The sequence below is a fragment of the Cydia splendana genome, chromosome 11, assembly GCF_910591565.1.
Source record: "Cydia splendana chromosome 11, ilCydSple1.2, whole genome shotgun sequence".
Taxonomy (NCBI): Eukaryota; Metazoa; Arthropoda; class Insecta; order Lepidoptera; family Tortricidae; genus Cydia; species Cydia splendana.
The window spans coordinates 15,003,882-15,030,712 of NC_085970.1; the positions used below are offsets into that span (position 1 = coordinate 15,003,882).

The 26,831-nt window shown below is 40.0% G+C and overlaps 1 protein-coding gene and 1 long non-coding RNA gene across 2 annotated transcripts in view; one reads left to right on the forward strand and one right to left on the reverse strand.

Annotated features, from left to right (window-relative positions):
• LOC134794986 (uncharacterized) overlaps positions 1–2,965 on the reverse strand; it is a 207,723-nt gene extending 204,758 nt beyond the window's left edge. The window contains exon 1 of the long non-coding RNA XR_010144745.1: positions 2,927–2,965. This is a non-coding gene — a long non-coding RNA (uncharacterized LOC134794986). The remainder of the gene's footprint in view (positions 1–2,926) is intronic.
• A 1,232-nt stretch (positions 2,966–4,197) lies between these two features.
• On the forward strand, positions 4,198–24,833 carry LOC134794970 (probable protein phosphatase 2C T23F11.1). The gene is made up of 9 exons (XM_063766843.1): positions 4,198–4,385; positions 6,179–6,272; positions 6,696–6,792; positions 7,505–7,602; positions 12,176–12,328; positions 12,829–13,009; positions 14,023–14,114; positions 14,604–14,783; positions 24,738–24,833. The coding sequence occupies exons 1-9, from the start codon at positions 4,354–4,356 to the stop codon at positions 24,831–24,833; spliced, it is 1,023 nt and encodes a 340-aa protein (XP_063622913.1). The 5' UTR covers positions 4,198–4,353.
• The last annotated feature ends 1,998 nt before the right edge of the window (positions 24,834–26,831 follow it).

Consider the following 26,831-nt stretch of genomic DNA (forward strand, 5'->3'; position numbering starts at 1 on the left):
CATTAATATACTATGCAGGTAAGTAGGTATATGTCAGTCTCATTTCAAACATATGTCTATGATAATGTAATAATTAGAGAATCACACTGTCTTCGTCTTTGTTTTGTCTGTTTTATCGCAAAGTGACAGAGATAGACTGTTTTGTTTTTAGTTTGGCTCTATAACAAGACGCGCTCGCTCTGAAGAAAGTTGTGATGTATAGAGCCATATGACAACTGACACACCGCTTATAGCGCACGCAGCGCAAGCGATCATAGTCTAAATTATTATACCATGCAAGCGATTTGACAGCCTTGTAAACGCCACAGACACTGATGTCACATTTCGTCAGCTAACCGTCATATTGCTACATCGCGGTGTTTTGTTTCTATTAACTCGACCTTGGTATGAATGATATTATATTATACCAGTCGAGTAATAAATATGTTTGCGTATCGATTATCAATTGGTATTGGCATATTTTAATGAAAACATCTTGAACCAATTAAGTTTCCTGGTGTTTTTGGGCTTCCGTAGTCAACACGGAACCCTTAGGGTCAGGTCGAGTAAATATAAAAGAAGTTTATGTACACACAAGGCTTCTTTTTAAACGGAATAAGAATAAAGTATAATAAGTTTTTGAGTGTTAAAAACTTAGCCTTATTTTTACTCGTGTGTTATATGTATCCCACCTGAGGGCCTAATAGCCACGTCAAATTAAGCCGAATTTGTACAGGTATACCTTGTGGTGTCCAGATAAACATACTAAGTCCTCGAGGGTAGGGGGTGTGCTGAGGGTGTGTGTGTGGGGGGGGGGGGGGGGGTTGAAGGTACCTTTTTTCATATTTTTGCTCATATCTCGAATATCCTACAAATTTGGTTATGTTTATTTTTACACTGCGATCAATACTTTAAAATAAAATAAATAAAAATAAAAATCGTTTATTTCAGATCATTGATCCATAGCGTTATTAGTAGGTATAAACTTAAAAACTATGTTAATTACTAAAAATAAAAGAACGAATGAAAACTATAATATAAAAATAAAAACTAATGACTAAAAACTAGTATTTGGCAGATGTGTGGCCATTGCGAGACGAGGAGCGCAGGTTGCCATGCTCTATTTAGCTCTCCCAATTGCCACCTCCACCCAAAACTTTGTAATCGGGCAGTCGAGGCGCTCGGCCAACACCCTGAGAAGACTGTTGCTGCTGCCGCGCACCCGCCTCAGCATGGAGGCGATTCTTTTCCGCCTAATGGCGAAAAAGTCATCTATTCGCGCCTCGGCGAACATGCCGGACGCACTACAGTGCTTCGGCAGCCGGAACAGCATCCTCAAGATGTTATTATATTGAACGCGCAATGCGTTATAGGCTCGTTGTGTAAACTTCACCCACAGGCTGCACGTGTAGAAATTCTGACAGTAAGCTCTAAAGAGCGTCAATTTAACTGATTTATTACACCGTGCGAACCTGCGGGCGAGCATGTTGCCTCTCACTGCCGTCGCTCTTCTCTCCCTTTCCAGATCCAGATCATCATTCAACTCATTTGTGAGCATATGCCCCAGATACTTGAAGCGATCTACAACTTTTAGAGGTGCGCCGCACAACATGATCCTCGGCTCCGTAGACGGGTTATACTTACGAGCTTTGAAAATAAGAAGCTCACTTTTGGCCGTGTTGTATTTTAGACCATGCTGCTTGGCGTATTCCTCACATATATTGATGAGCTGTCGTACTGCATCAGCCGAGGGCCCCAGCAAGGCCATGTTACCACACCAGGCCACTTTAGGAGCTACAGGCTATTAAAGTTAAATAAGAGATAAAAAATAGACGGTTTAAGAAAACGTTGTTTTTTCGTAATTGTTCATCATAAATAAAATTTTTTGTTTAGAAAAAACAAGCTAAGCGCCCTACTGATAAAATATAAAAAAACCGGCCATGTCGGGCCATGCTCAGTGTAGGGTTCCGTAGTTACCCGTCCGTCAAAATAGACTATAATTTGCAAAAACTCAAAAACTGCTAGACCGATTAGGTTCGCTATATTTTTCCTTGAAAGTCTTTACTAAGCTTTACTTTCACGATATTTTTCATACTTTTTGGACCAATGGCTCAAATGTTAGGGGAACTAAAGTGGAAAACACTAGATTTTTTTTTATGGTGGCTGCCCTACATTAAAGTGGGGATGAATTTTTTTTTTCGCTTCCACCCTATAGTGTGGGGTGTCGTTAGATAGGTCTTTTAAAACGAATAAGGGTCCTCAAGAACAATTTTTTGATCAACTTAATATTATCGGAAATAATCGATCTGAAAGAAAAAAAGTGGTGCTTTACCCTTTAGTTCCCCTAACTTTTGAACCATGGGTCCAAAAAATTTGAAAAAAAAAATCATGAAAACATAGCTTAGTAAAGACTTTCAAGGAAAAATATAGCGAACTTAATCGGTATAGCTGTTTTTGAGTTTTGGCAAATAGTCTATTTTGACAGACGGGTAATTATAATGCTATTCGTACAGATATTCGAGATATGAGCAAAAATATGAACAAAAAGGTACCTCCCCCCCTACACCCTCAGCACACCCCCTACCCTCGAGGACTTTTAGTATGTTTATCTGGACACCACAAGGTATACCTGTACCAATTTTCAAAACTACACGAATTATTTTCGCAGATTTTTCTAATTTGCTTAGGCTATACCACGAACCAGGTTCAACATGTTGCCTCTTTGTCGCACTTGTAAATTTGTACATAAGTGTGACAGAGAGGCAACACGTCGAATTTTTTGTTCCAATATTTTTTGGTTTCTGAGAACTGAACTTGTGAATATAGGAATACTACGTATATACGTCAGTTTTCCTATGTACCTACTGGTGAACATAGGAAAACTTACGTTACTGTTAGGTACAATGAATTCACAAAATGGGGTGTCAAAATGGAGGTAGAATTAAACCAAGAAAAGTCTGCAGAGATTTTAACAGCACACGCAGTGCAGGTGTTATTTTAAGCGTCAAATTCCTATGAAATTATGAATTTATGACGTATAAATAACACTGGCACTTCGTGTGCTGTCAAAATCTCTGCAGACTTTTCTTGGTCTAAATCTAGGTATACCCATTTCATAAGTAACGGCAATAACGGCGAGGTGGCTATACGAGATACCGTCGATGATATATTCAACCCTGGCCCCAATTTCACCACGGCTACAATTGTCAGTGACATATGTCGAGCGATAATTGTCAAGCGACAGGTGACATATTACAATTTTATAAAATATTTTCTATAGAAATACTTACAAACATGACAGGCATTTTGCTACAATTGTATGTATTACAATTATGTTGTGAAACAAGAATTATTTTTTCTAGTCGACATATTTGTAGAATTGTCGGTGAATCTTGACAGGAAATGAGTTATATGTCGGAATTTCGTGACAATTGTCGTGTTTCTTGTGACAATTGTCATAAACTTAGCAAGAGAAATATCTGTTTTTTTCCGATAAAATAAAGTTTTTTTTAAATAATACTATGATGGTGGCAAACAGGAATACGGCCCGCCCGATGGTAAGCGGTAACCGTATCCCATGGATGCCTGTGACGTCAGCAACAGTGATGTTTTACAATTGTCGCACCTGTCACCATGGTGAATTTGGGGCCTGATCGATCACAGTAAATTAATGTAAGTACACCCACTTGTAATCATTATCATAATTAATTACGGAAATTACAAATGAAGAAATCCGTGCCTGGTGGTGTAGATATCAGATACCACTGGTCGGGTTCTTATCTAGACGTATTGGGGTTGGGGTACCTTATAACAGTATATCGTTAAACGTCAAGGTTAAAATAACGGTCTACAAAAAAATTAGGACATTAAGCTTTTAACATGAAAATTGCTTCTGAAATTCGTACCTAAATGTTATTATTGATCGACCTCATCGATTACTTTTTTTGTTAAAAATAACAATTCACTAATAGGTGAAATATATTATAATAAGTTTATGAGTATTAGTCCTATTTTTAGTTTTTTACCCGTGTCTTATATTTACCCCACCCTTACCCCACCTGACCCTATTCTAATATTTCCAAATTAAATTATACCTACAATACCTAAGAAACTAATGTAATGATGATACTAAACCTCAATGTTTAAACGAAGAACTCTTTGGTTTTTGTTGCATTAAGACATTACATACTGGCCAGTAATTAAATTTCAATACTTCAAATTACACGTCATTCAAAATTCTATGTAAGTTTCATTGCTTATTTTATTTATTTTGCTGTGTTTTTTGTAGTTTTATTTTATTTCCGGGCCTTGTTGTAAGCTGTGATATAAACGCATAAATCACGTTTTAAACATATTACCGTATCAACTGATGATATGGCCCTTTCTGCGGCATCTAGAATTATCAGGTTAGTTAAAGCTTCGGACCACCATTTCTCTTTTCTGCTTAAGTTAAATAAAACTAGTATTTACCGGAGGCACACCTTATGTTTCGTAATAAATTAACGCGAACTACGTTTAAATTTAGCGGGGTTTGCTAGTACTCAACTAGTCTATGCCGTGAAGTGTTCAAGGGACCTACCGCAAAAACCGAAATTCGCAAATTGCGGGGATCTCTTTTACTCCAATGAAGGCGTAATTAGAATGACAGAGAAAGATGCCCGCAATTTGCGAACTTCGATCTTTGCGGTTATAGCCTAGTGGCGGAAAAACAGAGAATATTGCACGGTCTACGAATCAAATAACTTTAGTTTATATTCTCTATGGTAGCTGTCATCTTGACGTTTCGTATATTTACGCATTTCGATCTCATAAGAGCTAAGAGTATAAATAAAGCATTTATTTTGCAAGTAAACAATAAGATATTTTGTAGTTCATCAGTCGTTTTAGTGTTTTCGTAACTGTGAGTAAAACATTTCATATGACAATTGTGTAGTTGTAGTACTTAATAGGTGTTAGATAAACACTGTAGATGTTATCATGTTTTTTGTTTTAATTTCGATAATACTGCTAATCTTCGTTAAAAAGCACTTGTAGATCGCTAAACAAACAGTCTATCTGGCCGTTGTTCGGTTAAGTTTCTGCATAAGATGCTTATAGAAGTGCGAATGACATCAGAACTTAGTCATAGTGTCAAGTACTAGAGTTTGGTTGGTGTTGAATTTCACTGAAAGTAAGGACTGGTTACCAACCGAAACGGGCATAGAAAAGGAATTGAAATGTTTAGTTTAACATTTTGTGCAACGCTTTTAGTTTACATGTAGCTTTATATTACCTAGTTAGTTGTGTTATTTATTTAAATCTGCACTGTAGTCTACATATAGTAAACAAACTGAGGACGTTTTCATTTGATAACCTCTGTGATATAATTGTTTTGTTTTTGTGCAATAGATTAGTTCGAGTACTATCAGTGAATGCAGTGGCTCTAGAATTACTTTGTTTTTGAATATACACTAAGTCTACTGATACTCATAAATAAAAATATTGACAACTGCATACTGTGAAGTTATTAAAGTTGTGTATTTTACAGTGTGTAGGGGTAAAGTTGGAAAACAAGTGAAAAAAAAAATCTCTAGGTACAGTCAAGTGTAAAAATATGGGTGTAGTCAACTTATTCAAAAATATGTCCCTTAGATCTTAATTCGCTGACATAAGAGCTATGGGACATATTTTTGAGATGATTTGTGCACCCATATTTTTACAGTTGACTGTACAATGATACTGTAATTTACAATTAATTGTGAAATTTGTGAATAATAAAATAAACAATTCAATAACTTTTTGTAAATAATGAGCCAGCTGTTTAAATTGTTTGGTTTACAAATGGCAGATGTGCAATTGTCAGTAAGAACTTCAAACACTTAAATATAACATTTAATACAACACTTAATTTTTTTTTAAATATTGGTAGCAGTTTTGAAATATCTTAGGGACTACTTATAAAAAAGCTGGACAAGTGCGAGTCAGACTCGCCCACTGAGGGTTCCTTACTTTTTAGTATTTGTTGGTATCGCAGCAACAGAAATACATCATTTGTGAAAATTTCAACTGTCTAGCTATCACAGTTCAGACAGACAGTGGAGTCTTAGTAAAAGGGTCCCGTTTTTACCCTTTGGGTACAGAACCCTAAAAATGATATAATTCTCTATTCTACATCAAAAACCAATGAGATGTAAAAGGGTATATTTGTTGCATTGTCTAGAGTTATGGGTCAGACCCTCTCGGAGCCGGTGACAGAGAAGCAGTCCACAACATGCCAGGACTCACGCTTCCTCATCGGCTCGTCGTGCATGCAGGTAAGCATAACTATATTATTTACTAAAATTGTTAACGTGAACTCAGCTAGAGAAATAAGTTGCAAATAGCGACAAGCAAATTGTTTCCTTTGAAAAACTTGCTGCGAAAAAATTGTCTATTGCTAGGTGCTTTCTCACCACCATTTGGATGACTGTGTCAATCTATTATAGATATAATAAATGTCAATAGGTATTGATTTGTTAAAATATTTATGAACACTAACAATCTTACCATATCCAATTTGGGATATTATACTATAGGTACTGGGATATTATAATATTCCATTAGGAAATAATTAACAATAGCCATATAAAAAAAAATGTAATCCATGCTAGTTGTACCTTCTTAGCATGGTATTGTCACTTGTCTCAGGCAAAGCGGTTTTCATTGTCTCTGTATTACTTTATTCTGGTATTATATAGGGCTGGCGCGTGTCTATGGATGACTCTCATACACACATACTATCGCTGCCAGACGACCCCGGGGCAGCGTTCTTCGCGGTCTACGATGGACACGGAGGTTGGTTCTTCAGATTTACGTCATACACCTGGGAAAATTTATCATCAAGTGCCACTCGAGTCTGTAAGGTTTTGACATTTTGGCAGGGTGGCACAACACTCTTTCTGTATATGACCCATTGGCTGACTGACTACTGACATCCCTACCAAGAATTGCTACAGCTAAATGTTTAGTCACGAGGGTTCATTTTCCCACTTTCTCCACCTTTTTGAGTCGAGTGCCCTTGTTGTGTATATTTTCATGCCCCCTTTTTATCAATGTGCCTTTCGTAGTGGGGCGCGTCCTACTAATAGGGAAGGCTGGAGACAGCTAATTGTTTATGGCGGTCCCTACTGCATAATAATAATATGTATGATGATGAGTGGGGGTCTTTAACTATTTACAGAAACCAAAAGACTAATGACGTTATGCATAAACGCGTTACTGGCCTGAATCAGCTATGAATCGTTTGTCTTTACCTGTCATTATGACTTATGTATTTGTAAAAAACATAATTTAACTAAATCAGGCCCGTAAACCGGGGCACATTGCACGTAGAACCGATGGCAATTGGGGCGGAAAGGTTTTCGAGTGGCGACCACGTACCGGAAGACGCAGCGTGGGTAGACCCCCCACAAGGTGGACTGATAACCTGGTAAAAGTCGCGGGAGTCCGCTGGATGCAGGTGGCGCAAGAACGGTCATTAGTGTAAACTAAATGGTCTGATTTTCAGGCGCGAACATAGCGGAGTACGCTGGCAAACATCTTCATAAGTTCATCACGGCGCGCCCGGAGTACCATCTGGGGAACATTGAAGAGGCTATGAAACAGGTATTCTAATTTATACCGTCCACACTGTTAAATGTAAATCGGTGGAACTTATGCCTTTTGTAATAAGGTCCACCAACGTACATTTAGGAGTGTTGCTGTGTGTATCATCCACACTGACTGTTAACTGATAATTCGTCAAGAAGGCGTAAGACCCACTAATAGTAATTTAATAGTGTTGCTGTTAGTAGATAATTCGTATAGGTTTTGGTATTAAGTTGACGCCGTATGCTGCGTACATATTGAATAAAGAATATTATTTGACAATCTTACACAAATTGATCTAGCCCCACATACAGAGTGATTTTATGTGTGACCATACTCTGACTATTCTGAGGGGTTAATATGTAGGTCATACTGAACGATTTTTACTATAGGGCCGACCCCGAAAACGAAAAAGCAACAAACAAATAAATAAATAAATTAATATAATCTGGTACAATAGTACTTGCATTCTTATGGCAGACTTCTTAGAAGCCCGAATGAGGTGAGGCATTTCTCCCTTGAATTAGTTATTTTTTGGTTTCAACCAATTATTATTAAACAATTACTTAGATATTGTCAATTGGCCTGATGACAAATTTTGAAATCCCTTTTAATATTGTCGGTACACTTGTATTGGTTCCGAAAAACATAATATTTCAGCTATACTCATAAGATTTAACATAAATAATTGCATTATATTATAGCTAGTTTAAACCTCGCGCGAAAACGTCTCGCACGCCATTTGTGACGTCATAAGGCGCGTCTCGATATCGCGCTGCGGCCGCGCGAGCAATGTTCGACCGCGGCATACCTGCATTTTGGCGCGCGAGCCAATTTCGACACCATCTAGAACTTATGCGCGGCGGCCGCGCGCAGCAGGCGATCCGACGATCGACCACATTATATCACAAAAAAATATTATTCGGAACGAAGTATAGCCAAATAGAAAAATGATCTGTTGCGATAATCACTACATTTACTGTTCAATAGAAACTGTTTAGTGCGATATAATTTAATAAAAAAGTACGACACTTTTCATTATCTATGTATGCTGCCGCGCGAGCCAACTGAAATATATAAACACCCGTCCCCACTGCGCGCGAACATTCCTTTGCCGCGCGTCGAAACACCGACGGCGTATGGTTCGTCGCGCGGCGCGTTCGAGCGCGCCAATGATCGAGTTGGCGCGCGCGGCGGCCCGGTATCCATTGCGCGCGGCTGCCGCGCACGCCAATGTTCGATAGCTTGCCGCGCAATATGGAGACGCGGCTATAAATTAGTTGGTAGTAGGGTGGTAGACATTGTTTACATACTTACAGTTACGAATTTCCCTTGAATCTGAATGATATTGTTAATTCAGCACCATATATTACGATTAGGGATGATAAATACATTACCAAAATTTATCACAATAACTAATTTTTTACAAAAACTCTCACACAGTTGCAATTTAAGATGAATTATTTAGATACATGTAAATTTTGAGTCAAAATCACCGAGCGCCGGTTTTACTTTTTCATTTTTTCTAGTTACGACAGCCAACATGGCGATGATAGTTCCATTCAGCCAAATAATTAAAAAAGTTTGTTGGTGAAAAATCGTATTATTTAGCATTTTATTTATATAATAACAAATAAATATTTACTTTATATCGTGTAATAATATTTTTTGGACGTAATAAATGTTTAGTGGCGAAATATTTTTTTGGAACCTCCAAACTCTTTGGTGAGGACGTAATGGATTACGGTCAATGAGGTTGTCTATGTTGCTCTAAGAAATATGTCATGGATTGATGACGTCAATCCTTAGCTCGCTTCTGATTGGCGTTTCAGTCAAAATGGCCGATTGGAGAATTTTGCACTTTTATTTTATTGAATATATTAATAATCCTAATTAGTACAGCGGCTAAAAAAACTCATGTTGAAACAATATGAAGCTAGGATAGTTAACTTAAGTTAAAGAATGTCATGTTATATTGAACTTATATTTGTAACTTATACTAGTATCTAATATAGTTTAAATATCTAAGTAAGTAAAATAGCCTAACACAGTATGTAAAGAGAGGAGCCTATTTCTGCCAACAAACTGTTATACAGTTTGGCGGAGGTTGTACCTATTATGTAAATGCTGTTTCCGTGAATAAATGGTTTATTTATTTTATTTTATTTTTCTGAGTTATAGAGATATCGCTTGCCAGGATACTTATGCTTAATAACATGAATTTGGTTCATAATGATAATTATTTTCGATAACTCTCACTAATAATCGTTATTATTTAAATATAAAAGTAAAGTGAATACTTCTATGGATTTTTATTTTATGTTTATTTCTATATACATACTTATGTATAAGATGACAAGCTCCAGTTTATAACCACGTTTTATTGGTTATTTAAATATCTTTCATTTGATGTAGCATTTTTTTAAAAATATTAATTTGTTTTTGATATACAGTACAGCATTCTAAGTCGCGCCCGCACCTCCAAGTAACCGAGCGCGCGCGGTTCGTTGCGCCGCGCCCGCGGTATAATCATCGTAGTTTACTTATTTATTATCGGATTCACATAATTCAAGAAGTAACGTGTAGCTTAATCACCTACCTAAATTATTTATATGACATATTTTTTATCTAAGTGGCCGTTTTCATGGTGTTTTTTGGGTGAGAAAAAAAAGACAAATGTAAAGTTTTCGTATTTTTGCAAATAAAAATAATAATAATTTAAATACACATGTTTTATTCTACATTTCATCTGCTTTCACAGGACACCTCATTTTTAAAAATCAGATAATAACTCGCCGAGTAACAATCTAAACTTTGAAACCCGGGACCGCCATCTTTGTGACGTCACAGTTAACCCCTCCACAGTCTTAGAAAGTGACGAGTTCTTATTTCGTACTCAGTAAACTCTACCGAACACAACGATACCACTCGTCGGTACGATACTGTCCAGTCACATCAAACAGTGTATAAGGCCCTTGCGCCGCTGTACTAAATGTTTATACTGAGATTGGGCCATTTTTTAGAATCGTATTAACATATATGTTTCTTTGAAACTATTATTTCCATGATTCTTTGTTACTATCATCAGGCCAATTGGAAGCGCTGGTGGCCTAGCGGTAAGAGCGTGCGACTTACAATCCGGAGGTCGCGGGTTCAAACCCCGGCTCGTACCAATGAGTTTTTCGGAACTTATGTACGAAATATCATTTGATATTTACCAGTCGCTTTTCGCTGAAGGAAAACATCGTGAGGAAACCGGACTAATACCAATAAGGCCTAGTTTTCCCTCTGGGTTGGAAGGTCAGATGGCAGTCGCTTTCATAAAAACTAGTGCCTACGTCAAATCATGGGATCAGTTGTCAAGCGGACCCTAGGCTCCCATGAGCGGTGGCAAAATGCCGGGATAACGCGAGGAAGAAGAAAAAGGAGACTTAGTTAATGTCAGACAACCCACAGCCTAATAGCCAGGACTCAGCGAATATATCATTATTTTAGTTAAACCGAAATTCCATAAACTGTCATTACAATCTGAATCCTCTTGCAGAAAAAATAAGGTCGGTATCCGCATGTATTGTTTTATTATAAATTGATCTTCGATTTCAAACATATATGGAAACTCGTTAGAGTTATTTTCGTTAATGATGTACACATTAACAAGGCCTCCGTTTCAGTTCTAACCAATGTAGACCTTAATGTGTTTGCAATAAAATATACGAATGGTCAGTTTACTGTGTCCATTGTCCACAATTTTAATTGGCTATTCGTAAACCTTATTACCGAAGAAATAAGATCCAAGAGTGGTTAGTTAATTATTGGTGTTAGTACAAGGAGTTCGCGTGTGAACTCGACCTCGCGTTAGCGTTGCATGTGATAAATATCCTTGCCACAATGCGAGGGTTAGGGTCGCCTGAAACTTAAATGTTAAAGTGAAGGTTCAAGACGTTTTATAGAACAATTAATTATATAGAACATAAAACACGATTTGTGTCAATAGAAGGAAGATACTAAGGGCTAGATGCACAAACCACACTTAACGGTCTGATCAAGTCACTCAACAACGAACTATAAACCTTGCTATACATAACTATTAAATTAAAAAGTAGGGGTATCTACGCTTTATGCGACGGAAATCCATTTTATGCCAAAAATTCTTTGGAAAAGAGCTGATACTTTTCAATCTGCTGGTTCGATTTCTATCAAACATATCTAAGAATCACCGCAAGGAAACTCGCTTTCACGTAAAAAAACGCATTGTTATCGGTCCATCTGTTAGAGAGCTACGTTGCCACAGACAGACAGACATTTGCGTCAAATATATAACGGCCCTCTTTTTGCGTTGGGGGTTAAAAAAATAACGGTAAACAGACAATTTGGTGCAGCCGACTTAGGGTCGACTGGTTTCATACTTCATTTAGACGGCGCGCGAACTCAATTAAGTTACATTACGGACGTATAAGGTAACATCAATTCAGCCGACCGACCAAACAACGTAATGTAATGAAACTCGCATGCGAATTCTCGCACCGTCTAAATGAGCCCTAAAGTGTGTAATGGAGCAAGAGCAGCATCAGCAATCTAATGTATTTTTCAGGGGTTCCTAGACATGGACCAGGCTATGTTGGAAGAAGACATGCTTCAGGAGAAGGTGGCTGGCAGCACTGCCGTGGTGGTACTGATCAAGGACAACACTCTGTACTGCGCCAACGTGGGCGACTCTAGGGCTATAGCGAGCGTCGGTGGCGCGGTGAGTAGTTTACTAGGTTTAGTTGACCAGGCTATGTCGTAAGACATGCTTCAAGAGAAGGTGGCCAGCAGCACTGCCGTGGTGGTACTGATCAAGGACAACACTCTGTACTGCGCCAACGTGGGCGACTCTAGGGCTATAGCGAGCGTCGGTGGCGCGGTGAGTAGTTTACTAAGCAAAGGCCCTTTTGCAAAGCAAAGAAAGCGAATTAAACTAACATTTTTCTACTATGATCTTCTATTTATTATGGGTAATCAAATATACTGTTACTGTCTGTCCTTTGGGGCCCCCTGAGGATGAGGCCCCGTGTGCCCTTATGGTAAAGACGGTACTGTCTGCGCTGCGCTACGCGTACTACGTCGCCTGCGTCTCAGCATACGCTTAGCTTTAGAACAGGACGCTGGAAACGCTCGACGCTGCGAGCATTGAAACGCTTAGGCCATTTTTCGTCTCCAGAGGGGTTAGTCTCCAAAAACTAACAAGATAACTGTCACTTTCAGGTGGAAATGCTGTCATACGACCACAAGCCGAACAACGAGGAGGAGCTCCGCCGTATAACCGCGGGCGGCGGCTGGGTGCAGCTCAACAGAGTCAACGGCAACCTGGCGCTGTCCCGCGCGCTCGGTGACTACGTCTTCAAGCGGAACTACAGACTATCGCCGAGGGATCAGATCGTCACTGGTAACACTATCATACACAAGCCGAACGACGAGGATAGGGAATGCAAATCGGTTATTTTCGGTTATTTTTTGTATGGAAATTATCGGTTATTAACCGAAACCGCGGTTATTTCCATACAAAAAATAACCGATTTGCATTCCCTAGACGAGGAGGAGCTCCGCCGTATAACCGCGGGAGGCGGCTGGGTGCAGCTCAACAGAGTCAACGGCAACCTGGCGCTGTCCCGCGCGCTCGTCGACTACGTGTTCAAGCGGAACTACAGACTGTCGCCGAGGGACCAGATCGTCACTGGTAACACTATCATACATTAGCCGAACAACGAGGAGGAGCTCCGCCGTATAACCGCAGAAGGCGGGTGGGTGCAGCTCAACAGAGTCAACGGCAACCTGGCGCTGTCCCGCGCGCTAGGCGACTACGTCTTCAAGCGGAACTACAGACTGTCGCCGAGGGACCAGATCGTCACAGGTAACACTGTCATACATTAGCCGAACAACGAAGAGGAGCTGCGCCGTATAACCGCGGGAGGCGGGTGGGTGCAGCTCAAGAGAGTCAACGGCAACCTGGCGCTGTCCCGCGCGCTCGGCGACTACGTCTTCAAGCGGAACTACAGACTGTCGCCGAGGGATCAGATCGTCACTGGTAACACTATCATAAACTGTTTAGACGACAACGATTTCACTCACTTGAATTGTTAGTTGGTAGTGGCGACATGTTTCATGGTTTGGTGACCAGACTTACATTATATTATGTATGCAAATTTTCAGCTTCAATGGAAGTCAAGAAGTGGGTCAAATTTAACTTGCAAGATTTGACCCATACAAACATACATAGATAGGTACCATCACGCTCCGCGCCGTTTAGGGTCCTAGCTAAATTGGTTGTTCAATACTTACGCTATAGAATTTCCAATTTAGCAAGAACTCTAAATGGCATAACAATCCCGTGTGGTGACGTACATAGCAAGTTAATAAAAAGCTTGTAAACATATAAGTAACCATGTTGTATTTTTGCAGCGTATCCGGACGTCCAAGTGAGGCAACTCAACGACGATTGGGAGTTCATCGTGATCGCCTGCGACGGCATTTGGGAGGTGTTGTCCAATGAGGTAATTGTTCATTAGTTTTAAAATTTTTAAATATGCGAGTTAAAGACATTTTAATATTGCTGGACATTTTTTACCCGTTACGAGGATCGTCAAACGAAGAAGATACATACAAATTATCAGGTGACAACGAAAACTCACTAATATATGTACTACCACAAGTTAATAGCCATAGTGAACCTAAATATTAATACCTGAGTAAGGTTGATTTTTGTTTAATATTTTTTTAGTAATTAGTGAGTTTTGCTTGTCACCTAACGAAATGGAGTTCCCTATTTGCGGTTGAAACCGCACTTTCATTTGTTATGTCGTGCGGATTTAACCACCGATTTAATACATAATACCAACCGCGGCATATTGGCGGGAAGTCCAGCCCGCTTGCGGCGCGCACCGTCGCGGTTCTACAGTACAGCGTGACCGTGCGTGGTACTATGGCCATAAAACTGCCGCCTATGCCTTGATAAGTGTTAAAGTTAAACTGTAATATTCCAGGAAGTGATATCATTCTGTCGCGTCCGCTTACTAAGCGGGTGGGAGCCGGCGGCCGTGTGCGAGGCGCTCATGCAGCGCTGCCTCGCGCCTAACTGCGCCACCGGCGGCCTCGGCTGCGACAACATGACCGTGCTGCTCGTGTGCATGAAGCCCTTCCCCAGCGCGCACCCGCACATACCGGTCAGTACAGACTGTTGAACCTTACTGCGCGGAAATAAGGTCTACTACGGCGTGACAACATGACCGTGCTGCTCGTGTGCATGAAGCCCTTCCCCAGCGCGCACCCGCACATACCGGTCAGTACAGACTGTTGAACCTTACTGCGCGGAAATAAGGTCTACTACGGCGTGACAACATGACCGTGCTGCTCGTGTGCATGAAGCCCTTCCCCAGCGCGCACCCACACATACCGGTCAGTACAGACTGTTGAACCTTACTGCGCGGAAATAAGGTCTACTACGGCGTGACAACATGACCGTGCTGCTCGTGTGCATGAAGCCCTTCCCCAGCGCACAGCCACACATACCGGTCAGTACAGACTGTTGAACCTTACTGCGCGGAAATAAGGTCTACTACGGCGTGACAACATGACCGTGCTGCTCGTGTGCATGAAGCCCTTCCCCAGCGCGCACCCGCACATACCGGTCAGTACAGACTGTTGGACCTTACTGCGCGGAAATAAGGTCTACTACGGCGTGACAACATGACCGTGCTGCTCGTGTGCATGAAGCCGTTCCCCAGCGCGCACGCGCACATACCGGTCAGTACAGACTGTTGAACCTTATTGCGCGGAGATAAGGTCTACTACGGCGTGACAACATGACCGTGCTGCTCGTGTGCATGAAGCCGTTCCCCAGCGCGCACCCGCACATACCGGTCAGTACAGACTGTTGAACCTTACTGCGCGGAGATAAGGTCTACTACGGCGTGACAACATGACCGTGCTGCTCGTGTGCATGAAGCCGTTCCCCAGCGCGCACCCGCACATACCGGTCAGTACAGACTGTTGAACCTTACTGCGCGGAGATAAGGTCTACTACGGCGTGACAACATGACCGTGCTGCTCGTGTGCATAAAGCCGTTCCCCAGCGCGCACCCACACATACCGGTCAGTACAGACTGTTAAACCTTACTGCGCGGAGATAAGGTCTACTACGGCGTGACAACATGACCGTGCTGCTCGTGTGCATAAAGCCCTTCCCCAGCGCGCACCCGCACATACCGGTCAGTACAGACTGTTGAACCTTACTGCGCGGAGATAAGGTCTACTACGGCGTGACAACATGACCGTGCTGCTCGTGTGCATGAAGCCCTTCCCCACCGCGCACCCGCACATACCGGTCAGTACAGACTGTTGAACCTTACTGCGCGGAGATAAGGTCTACTACGGCGTGACAACATGACCGTGCTGCTCGTGTGCATGAAGCCCTTCCCCACCGCGCACCCGCACATACCGGTCAGTACAGACTGTTGAACCTTACTGCGCGGAGATAAGGTCTACTACGGCGTGACAACATGACCGTGCTGCTCGTGTGCATGAAGCCGTTCCCCAGCGCGCACGCGCACATACCGGTCAGTACAGACTGTTGAACCTTATTGCGCGGAGATAAGGTCTACTACGGCGTGACAACATGACCGTGCTGCTCGTGTGCATGAAGCCGTTCCCCAGCGCGCACCCGCACATACCGGTCAGTACAGACTGTTGAACCTTACTGCGCGGAGATAAGGTCTACTACGGCGTGACAACATGACCGTGCTGCTCGTGTGCATGAAGCCGTTCCCCAGCGCGCACCCGCACATACCGGTCAGTACAGACTGTTGAACCTTACTGCGCGGAGATAAGGTCTACTACGGCGTGACAACATGACCGTGCTGCTCGTGTGCATAAAGCCGTTCCCCAGCGCGCACCCACACATACCGGTCAGTACAGACTGTTAAACCTTACTGCGCGGAGATAAGGTCTACTACGGCGTGACAACATGACCGTGCTGCTCGTGTGCATAAAGCCGTTCCCCAGCGCGCACCCACACATACCGGTCAGTTCAGACTGTTGAACCTTACTGCGCGGAGATAAGGTCTAATACGGCACGACATCATGACCGTGCTACTCGTGTGCATAAAGCCGTCCAGCGCACAGCCACACATACCGGTCAGTACAGACTGTTGAACCTTACTGCGCGGAGATAAGGTCTACTACGGCGCGACAACATGACCGTGCTGCTCGTGTGCATGAAGCCGTTCCCCAGCGCGCACCCACACATACCGGTCAGTACAGACTGTTGAACCTTACTGCGCGGAGATAAGGTCTACTACGGCGCGACAACATGACCGTGCTGCTCGTGTGCATGAAGCCGTTCCCCAGCGCGCACCCGCACATACCGGTCAGTACAGACTGTTGAACCTTACTGCGCGGAGATAAGGTCTACTACGGCGTGACAACATGACCGTGCTGCTCGTGTGCATGAAGCCCTTCCCCAGCGCGCACCCGCACATACCGGTCAGTACAGACTGTTGAACCTTACTGCGCGGAGATAAGGTCTACTACGGCGCGACAACATGACCGTGCTGCTCGTGTGCATGAAGCCGTTCCCCACCGCGCACCCACACATACCGGTCAGTACAAACTGTTGGACCTTTCTGCGCCGAGATAAGGTCTACTATGGCGCGACAACATGATTGTGCTGCTCTTGTGCCTAAAGCCATCCAGCGCGCACACACACATGCCGGTTAGAACCCCAGACACTGTTAACTGAACCTTACTGTACTGAGATACGGTCTACTACGGCGTGTGCGAGATCCTGAAGGTAAGTTGCTGGCGTTGCGAGGTTGTGAAAGATACAATGTGACAGTGAGTCGTTATAAATGAAAGATTAGAAAGCAGAGAGAGATGAAAACATTTGACATTGCCATTCTTTAATTTAGATGAACTTTCTGTGGACGACAGTTTTATAATGCTTTAATGTTGTTGTTGCTCTGTGTTGATGTTTTGCATGTTGTATGTCTGTTTGCCTGTTAATATATATTTCTTTTCGCATGCTACAGTGAATGTACAAATTAACACTTACTTTTTTCTAACACATACACACATTTGGTTACTGATTGGTCTGAACTGAGATTATATTTGTATAATACAAAAACATTTTTAGTAGCATAATTACCTCTTAAACGTTGATTTTTTCACATGAGAAAAACGATATTTTGTCGTCACAAATGGACGCTTACGTTTGCGTGCTTATTTTATTATATACCGTCTGAAGTCTAGTGTGTGCATGTTTCGATGAAAAACAGTACAGATGTAGTGCATAATTGTTTTCCATCCTACTTTCTCGGAAACGTTCGTATTTTACATGCTACTTCAGTCAATCTCAGTACTTTTTTGTATCGAAACTGAATGAAATAACAAGACACGTTCGTATGTTTACGTGAAAATACGATGGAAAATACATCTGTATAAACTATATATTTTTTTCACAAATACACCCTCATTCTTGCAGTCTACAAAACCTTATTACCTGATATCTAAAGTTGAATATCGCACACACCTGCATGTTTCAGTCGTTCAAGCGGCTGGACGCGTCGCGCGCCAGCAAGCAATGGCTGCTGCCGTCGAGGCGCTTCTCTTAACTCCACAAGCGTGTAGAAACAGCAACACTCCTAACTGTACATAAGTGGACCTTATTACAAAAGGCAATAAGGTCCACCGATGTACAGTTAACAGTGTGGGCGATGGTCGGTCAAACTTATTCAAATGGCACTCGAATCCATATCAAGCTTTTTTAAAACACTGTAATAAACCGGCCAAGTGCGAGTCGGACTCGCACACGAAGGACTCCGTATCCATTACGCAAAAAACGGTAAAAATCATGTTTGTTGTATGAGAGGGGCTCCTACTTATTCGTAATATTTATTTTATTCGTTTTAGTATTTGTTGGTATAGTGGCAACAGAAATACGTCATCTGTGATCATTTCAACTGTCTAGACAGACTAAAAATCATTATAAGTCAATTTCGTAATTTACTACGTGGAATATCCATTCCAGTATTGTCTTAAAACTTCAGGCAGCTTAGCACGGTCGCGTTTTTATCCCTTGTCACCATGCTTGTCACGTTCTAACAAGTATGTAAGTGCGAAAGGGACGCGCATAGTGATAGTCGATAAAAATGGAACCGTGCTGAGCCCGCTGGTTCAACATTTGTCTAAGTTTGACCGGTCTGAAATCAATATAACCGTAACACCGGAAAGGTTGTCAGCTAGTAAAAAAAAACGTAAGAGTCGTCTAAAATGAATAAAAAAATGTAAAGAGTAAATGTAAAAATGTACACGAAAAGAAACTTGGGAGTACAAAGGGCAATACTTAACCTTCGTTGTATTAATGATAGAATTAGACCAAGAAAAGCCTGCAGCGATTTTGATAGCCCACGCAGTGCAAGTGTTATTTTAAAAGGCCAACTTCTATGAAATTATGACGTATAAATAACACTTGCACTGCGTTGGCTATCAAAATCGCTTCAGACTTTTCTTGGTCTAACTCTAAAGGCTTTTTAACCAGATAAAACTATAGCATGTATGCCTTCCCGGTTAAACACGGTTAAATCTTCCAGTGTGTTACGAACTGTGATGGAATAAATAAGTAAAAAGTTTATATAATGGCATAAAATTACATGTTATCTTGTCTTGTTCCGCTTTCTTAAACGTACGACGTACAATGGAAATGGTTTTTTATTTATTTATTTTATTGAATATTTCTCATGGGTACGCTCAGCGGGCTTGTGTCTGTAGTACCTATTATAATCGTATTAGAGAAATAAATTGTGGCTTTCTATCAGAGAAGGGTCTTTTTGCACATGAATCATAAGGACCCTTCTCCGATGAAAAGCCACAATTATTTATTACGTGACCAGGCGGCTTAGCACGGTCGCGTTTTTATCCCTTGTCACCATGCCTGTCACGTTCTAACAAGTATGTAAGTGCGAAAGGGACGCGCATAGTGATAGTCGATAAAAATGGAACCGTGCTGAGCCCGCAGGTGACGAAGTCAATCGTAGGTACTCTAGTTTTTACAAGCCCAAGGATTTTCCGTAATAGAAACAAACAGACATTTTGTTAAATATATTTCCATAGTGCGTCCTAACTTTTCGCTATTGTTTGTACATTGTCCGCTAACAAGAATTAGGTACACGCTCGTGCAAAAATGGTTCCTATAGTAAATTAATCAAAAACATCTTGATTCCATCTCAATGATTTGATGTGAAGGTATTTCTGAGTGCGATAGTAACGAGGGATATATTTGCAATTGCGTGTACCTAGTTACAGACCATATGATACATATTTGTTACTTGAGATCGATGTTGTATCCAATTTATATTCAGAAACGTAAAAGCCATAATATCTTTTAGAATGTATAAGTGAAATGACCGAGTTGCTTATCGCCAAAGTTAGTCATAATTGCTCAATGATTCTAATCCTATTTTTTATTAAATTGGTTTATGCTGTTCGCTATCTGTTTAGTCTATGGTAGCTGCTTAGTACAGTCAACGGTAAAAATATGGGTGTAGACAACTTACTCAAAAATATGTCCCATAGTTCTTAATTCACTGACATAAGAGTTATGGGACATATTTTTGAAATGATTTGTACACCCATATTTTTACCGTTGACTGTACCTGACTAAAGTGAAGTAACTTGAAAAGTTCTCACTGGGTTCCATTTCGGCAGAAGCCGTTAAATTCTGATTTAATGTCAATGTGGATAAGACCGTCTACAAGCTCTTTCGTCGCTTCTATTATAATCTGACAAAAAGAGTAGAAATTAAAAATGGCAATACCGTAGTGTCGTCCCGTTTTCTTAAATAGATTGATTTGAAATGGACGACACTACTGTATTGCCACTTTTTAATTTTCTCTTTTTTGTCAGACTATAGTAAGTAGTAACACTTGCGTTTGTACTCATACTCCACTAACAGAAGGTCGGTAGAGTAGAAGGAGCGAAGCTCTTCCTTTCTGAATGTGTCCGAGCGAAATACGTATACAAATACGACAGTTCTTGCTCTATGACGGTCTTCTCAACCAAACATTTTATACGCCGGTCTTCTCCACATTGACCTAATATAATAAAAGTAAGACTGATGTGTGCCATGATTTCAGTTGAGGAGGTTTTGTACATCAGTTATTGACAGTGAATGTTCCTACTATTTAGTTTGAAAAATCATGCGAATAACATTTTTCTAGTTCGTTTTAGCTTTGTGCATAAAAGTACAGTATTTTAAATATCAATTTATATTTGGTGTAGATGTGTAAAAATTATGGAAAAGGGTTAATTTTTCAGTAAAGTCTGGTTTAATGTGCTATTGCAATCGAGGTACTGGTTCCAATGCTATTAACTATGTCAATATCTTTAATTATTTGGTGTATTGTGACAGTAATCAAATCGTGACTACGTGTTGCTATGATTACTGTCTCAAACTTGTGTTTCGTGATATTACTTTTTGATAAACGCATGTCTTTAACTAATCGTGAGATGTTTTTGTTTGATATTAACGAATATTTAAGTGTTATTGGCTCATTAAAATCCACTGCCGCGCTCACCACGCACGAATTAATATGTAACATGGCGTACGCTTAAGCAGTGTTAAGATGTTTTTTTTAAATACGACGCCATTTTTAAATATCGTACTAAGCGCCGCAAAGGGTTTTAAGTTTTAGACCCATTCCTAACTTGTCGGTATAGTATTGATACTGCACGCATTATTACTTTTTTGATCGTTGTCGAGAGCGGGCTGCATCTCCGCTTCCCCGCCAATCAGGTTGCGTTAGAATTTTAACCGCCAAGTCAGGAAAATACTGTTTTACTTATATTTAAATATTAATGTCGCTTTTTTACTGCATGTTACCGTTAATAAATATAAGTGGCATGTACTTAATTTTAAATCTTAAATGCATGGATTTGTCTGTGAACGCTTATTCAGTTTGTGAATGAAATGTTTGAATTTACTTTATTTCTGATAAAATTTACGATTTGTCGATGTCGCACTAAACACAATTTGCTTTGGTTTTGTACTCACTTTGTTTTCTCAATAAAAAATGATAAAATGTTTTTATTATGTTATCTCTTATTTAACCCCGAAGTGCTACCAGCTATTTAATCTTATATTATGCCGATTGCTCGTCTAAAATTGTCAATAGGGACAACTTTTTCCTAAACAAAATATTTATTTCTATTAACGATGACTCATATTTACAATTTCTTCAGAATTTATTCCTAGTTTCATTAGTGTTAAGTCAAGTTTTTGCTATAATTTCATGTCCCTTTTAGTAAAACTTATTCGCTGAAGAATTAAAAAGGCTGCTATTTAACTGATCACCAGATTTAGTAAAATTTAATACCAAAAAAAACTATTTTACCACCCTTAAATAATAAATGATCACAAAAATTATAACACCATTTTAATGTGAAATGATTACCAATTTTATTACATTTTACTATCCTATTAAAGGAAATGACACTAAACTAATCATTATTAACCCAAAAATTGTAAATGATTACCAAATTTCAAACCCCATTTTAATGTGAAATGATAACCAAATTTTTACATCTTGCTATCCTATTAAAGAAAATGACACCAAAATAATCATTGTAAACCCAAAAATAGTAAATGACCACCAAAATTTGAACTCCATTTTAATGTAAAATTATAACCAAATTTTTAAATTTTGCTATCCTATTAAAGCAAATGACTCCAAAATGATAATTGTAAACCCAAAAATAGTAAATGACCACCAAAATTGTGACCACATTTTAATTAAAAATGTGCAAATATTTAATAAATCGTTATCCTATTAAATTAATTAATCTACTTCGTCACTCTCGTAGCATTTCATTTCTGTACCAGTCGCAGTTCTAACCTAAACTAACCCATTTTACTAGTGGCATTTCGTTTCTGTAAGGGTCGCAGTTCAAACCTAACCTAACCCACTTTTCTAGTAGCATTTCGTTTCTGTATGGGTCGCAGTTCAAAGCTAACCTAACCCACTTTTCTAGTAGCATTTCGTTTCTGTATGGGTCGCAGTTCAAACCTAACCTAACCCACTTTTCTAGTAGCATTTCGTTTCTGTAAGCGTCGCAGTTCAAACCTAACCTAACCCACTTTTCTAGTAGCATTTCTTTTCTGTAAGGGTCGCAGTTCAAACCTAACCTAACCCACTTTTCTAGTAGCATTTCGTTTCTGTAAGGGTCCCAGTTCAAACCTAACCTAACCCACTTTTCTTGTAGCATTTCTTCTATGTGAGGGTCGCAGTTCAAACCTAACCTAACCCACTTTTCTAGTAGCATTTCGTTTCTGTAAGCATCGCAGTTCAAACCTAACCTAACCCACATTTCTAGTAGCATTTCTTGTCTGTAAGGGTCGCGGTTCTAACCTAACCTAACCCACTTTTCTAGTAGCATTTATTTTCTGTAAGGGTCGCAGTTCAAAACTAACCTAACCCACTTTTCTAGTAGCATTTCGTTTCTGTAAGGGTCGCAGTTCAAACCTAACCTAACCCACTTTTCTTGTAGCATTTGGTCTCTGTGAGGGTCGCAGTTCAAACCTAACCTAACCCACTTTTCTAGTAGCATTTTGTTTCTATAAGGGTCGCAGTTCCAGCCTAACCTAGCCCACTTTTCTAGCGGCATTTCGTTTCTGTAAGAGTCGCAGTTCTAACCTAACCCACTTTTTTATTAGCATTTCCTTTCTGTAAGGATCGCAGTTCTAACCTAACCTAACCCACTTTTATAGTAGCATTTCGTTTCTGTAAAGGTCGCAGTTCAAACCTAACCTAACCTACTTTTCTAGTAACATTTAGTTTCTGTAAGGGTCGCAGTGCTAACCTAACCCACTTAACTGATAGCAGTTCAAACCTAACCTAACCTACTTTTCTAGTAGCATTTCAGTATGCTACTAGAAAAGTAGGTTAGGTTAGGTAGGTATGCGGTGCGGGTATGGGGTGTTGAGCGGGAGGGGCTAGTAATTTTGGCATCATTTTACTTTATTTGGTAATATGTATACATTTTTTGGTAATCATAGTGGTTTATTTAGGTGAAACTATCGCATTAATTTGGTCTTCAAGATTTGGTGATCATTAATGATTTTTGGTAATCATTCAATATATTTGGTATTTGAATACAATTTGAAGTGCAGTCGTAATTAAAACGGTGGTACTTTTGTAATATTAGGCCTTATTTTTTTGGTGTTCAGTAATTTTTTTTGGTAAGCATGATTTTTTGATTTAGGGTACCAAAGTATTTTTTGGTGGTCATTATATTTGTAGTCATTAAAAAAAGGGAGCGTCATATATTATATGTTATTGTGTCGTGCATGATTTTGTGGGTACATGTTATTTCGTTTTTATTTATACACGGTGGCTAAAACATAATTGAATTCCCGTTGCCAGGGCGATTTTGGGATTATACTTTTGACCAACTCCGAAATAGCGAAAAAAAAAATTTACTCTCCCATAGAAAATGGACCTGCCAAAATGTATGAAACAGCCAAATTTTTTTCGCGATTTGGTGGTTGGTCCCATAGTAAAAGTTGCTCTGTATAATCCCAAAACCTCCTTGGCAACGGGAATTCAGTTATTTTTTAGCCACCCTGTATATCACTGTTTGTCTCAACCGTGCATGCTTTAAGGGTGAGTAGATTGCATTAACCTATTTTGAAATGAAATTTTATATGTTGATTCAAGCGACTGAAAAATTGGTTGATCAACTGGTGTCCGTATTATTAGATGGGAAAGTGTCTCGACCCAACAAGCAATATAGTGAAATGGATGGCAATTAACAATATTGGTCATTGGCATTGGCACCCTTTTTTGTGGGATTAGGTACTATTGTCCAAAAATCTTAAAATAAGCTTGAAGATGGGATTGGTGAGTGGCCGCCATTAAGTTTATCCTATTTAAATTTGGGCAGAGGAAGACCAAAACGGAAATGGCGGAACAACCTTGGCACATTTTGTAAAAAGTGGCGGGGAGTAAGCATTAGAGAGGACCAAAAGGCGGGAAAGATGCCTTTGCCCTGCAGTGGGACGCTCTCATAGACTAGTTAAAAAATTCTAAATTAATCGTTATCTCAATAAACCCCCATTTTCTTTATAGGAATCCCTACCAGCACCTGAGCAGCTAAGTAGTAAGTTTATGACTAAAATGGAAGACCTACTCTACGTCGAGGACGACGAAGAAGATTTAAAATGAAGAGGCAACAGTCTTAGTGTAAATGTGTACATAAAATAAATAGAGTATAGTTGAAGCTTTACATACGTTTTGTAGGTTTTTGAACATGGAAACACAAAATTTAGGTACTTATTTATTTAAATTTAACCGTAACGGTAGTAAACATCCGATTTAATGTAGTTGTATTTGAAGACACGTTAAGTTTGCTAAATAATAATTAGTACCTATAGCTGGTCAAGCAAATCTTGTCAGTAAATAAAGGCGCGAAATTCAAATTTTCTATGGGACGATATCCCTTCGCGCCTACATTTTTCAAATTTGCCGCCTTTTTCTACTGACAAGATCTGCTTGACCAAGTATACTTTAGTATAGAAGTCTAAATAAAACTTTTGCCCGTCTATAAACATTATTTGTGAGACTTATGTAGTCGGAATGTGTTCGACTGTACAAATATTAAAAAGCAGAACTCTTGCATTTAGAATTAACGTCGGCATATAGAGGAAAGTTGAAGGTTTGTACACCGCACGAGAAACATTTTTAAAGCTACGCGGACACATTTATAATGAAATATGAAACGTCTCTGCAATTTTACAACTGGTTACTGGTTGCACCTATGATTTGATAGTACATTTACATACGTTTATCTACGTTTAAATACACTTATGTGGTGGAATGGGATGGGCGTGTGTGGGTCGTTTCGTTAGCAATTTGAACGCAACTTTACGTCTTTAGCTAGGTACTGTTATAAAAACCGGCCAAGTGCGAGTCGGACTCGCGTTCCAAGGGTTCCGTATATTACACAATTTTTAACAATCAGTGCCGGATTAAGATATTTTGATGCCCTAAGCATTTCTAGGTGCCCCCTCTCCCTAGGGTCATCAAGATTACATTGATTTTTTGGTAAATTGAGAGAAGTTCATTGCCGCATTACAGCTGAGAATGGAAATCAGTCACATCATTTTATCACGAAAATTGACAGTGCCGCAGCAGTAATGTTGCAACAGAGTACCTAATGCTGTTGCAGTCGCCACCCGAATGTCACCTTTATCATAGCGTAGAAAGTAATAGAAACGCGAGCGAAGCGAGCGCGGAAATTTTTCGATATCAAAACGCAATTTTAGTTTTAGTCCCAACCAGGCGCGAATCCAGGATTTCATACAGAGAAGGGATGGGACAGTTTTCTATCAGCCTAGCTTCGCATAGGGCTCGATATTTAAGGGTCTCAGCGAGGTTGTTTTCATGCATAAAATATGCAAGAAAGCAGAGAGCTTGGAATTGAATTGGCGAAGTGTGAGAAAGGCAGTAGGCCCAGCTGCGAAAGAGGAAAGCTTGGATTTGGATCCACGCCCAAGTGTAATTAAGGCAGAAGATCAACTTTGCCGTAAGGCAGAAGGCCTCGCATAAGACCTAACGCCGAACCGCAAAAGAGTGGGTTGAAATCGAATCTATGCATGTAATCACGACTCTTCTACTGCTACCGATTGTTTCCCAAAGAATTACGCGCCATTATTTTTGCAAATTAGCTTTTGGACAGCTAAAAAAATCGTGTGGTAAAAACGATGTGTCTGTCCCTAATTTTAAAATTTGTTCACCTTTTTCAACCTGGCATTTTGTTGCCCTCCCTGAACGTGGTGCCGTAAGCACGTGCTTGTTTTGCTTATTGGTTACAAAGTCTTTATTAATTCAACCATTAAAGTCGACGAGTACAAAAAACTTTAAGCTAGCTCTCAATTTAACATTTTTTTTAAACATTATTTTTAATTTGACCTTACAATTACTCGTAAGTAGGTAAGACCGTTAAATATTTAAAATGATTATCTTATCAGAAAATTATCACCAATTACTCTAAGAAAACTACTACTCTAAGTAATCCGGCACTGTTAACAATGTATTTTTTATGTGAAACGTGAGTGAAATCTCTTTAAAAAATTCGTAGGGGTCGGATTAAAAACTGTAATTAAGTCCGACTCACGCTTGACTGTACATTTCTAATAGGTTTTCCTGTCATCTATAGGTATA

What these genes read in the sequence shown, in the direction of transcription:
- LOC134794970 (XM_063766843.1), top strand. Translation starts at nt 4,354, where the DNA reads ATGGCCCTTTCTGCGGCATCTAGAATTATCAG. An exon ending in GGTCTACGATGGACACGGAG is followed by an intron (nt 6,793 to 7,504) that starts GTTGGTTCTTCA and finishes TCTGATTTTCAG; the next exon opens with GCGCGAACATAGCGGAGTAC. An exon ending in TAGCGAGCGTCGGTGGCGCG is followed by an intron (nt 12,329 to 12,828) that starts GTGAGTAGTTTA and finishes TGTCACTTTCAG; the next exon opens with GTGGAAATGCTGTCATACGA.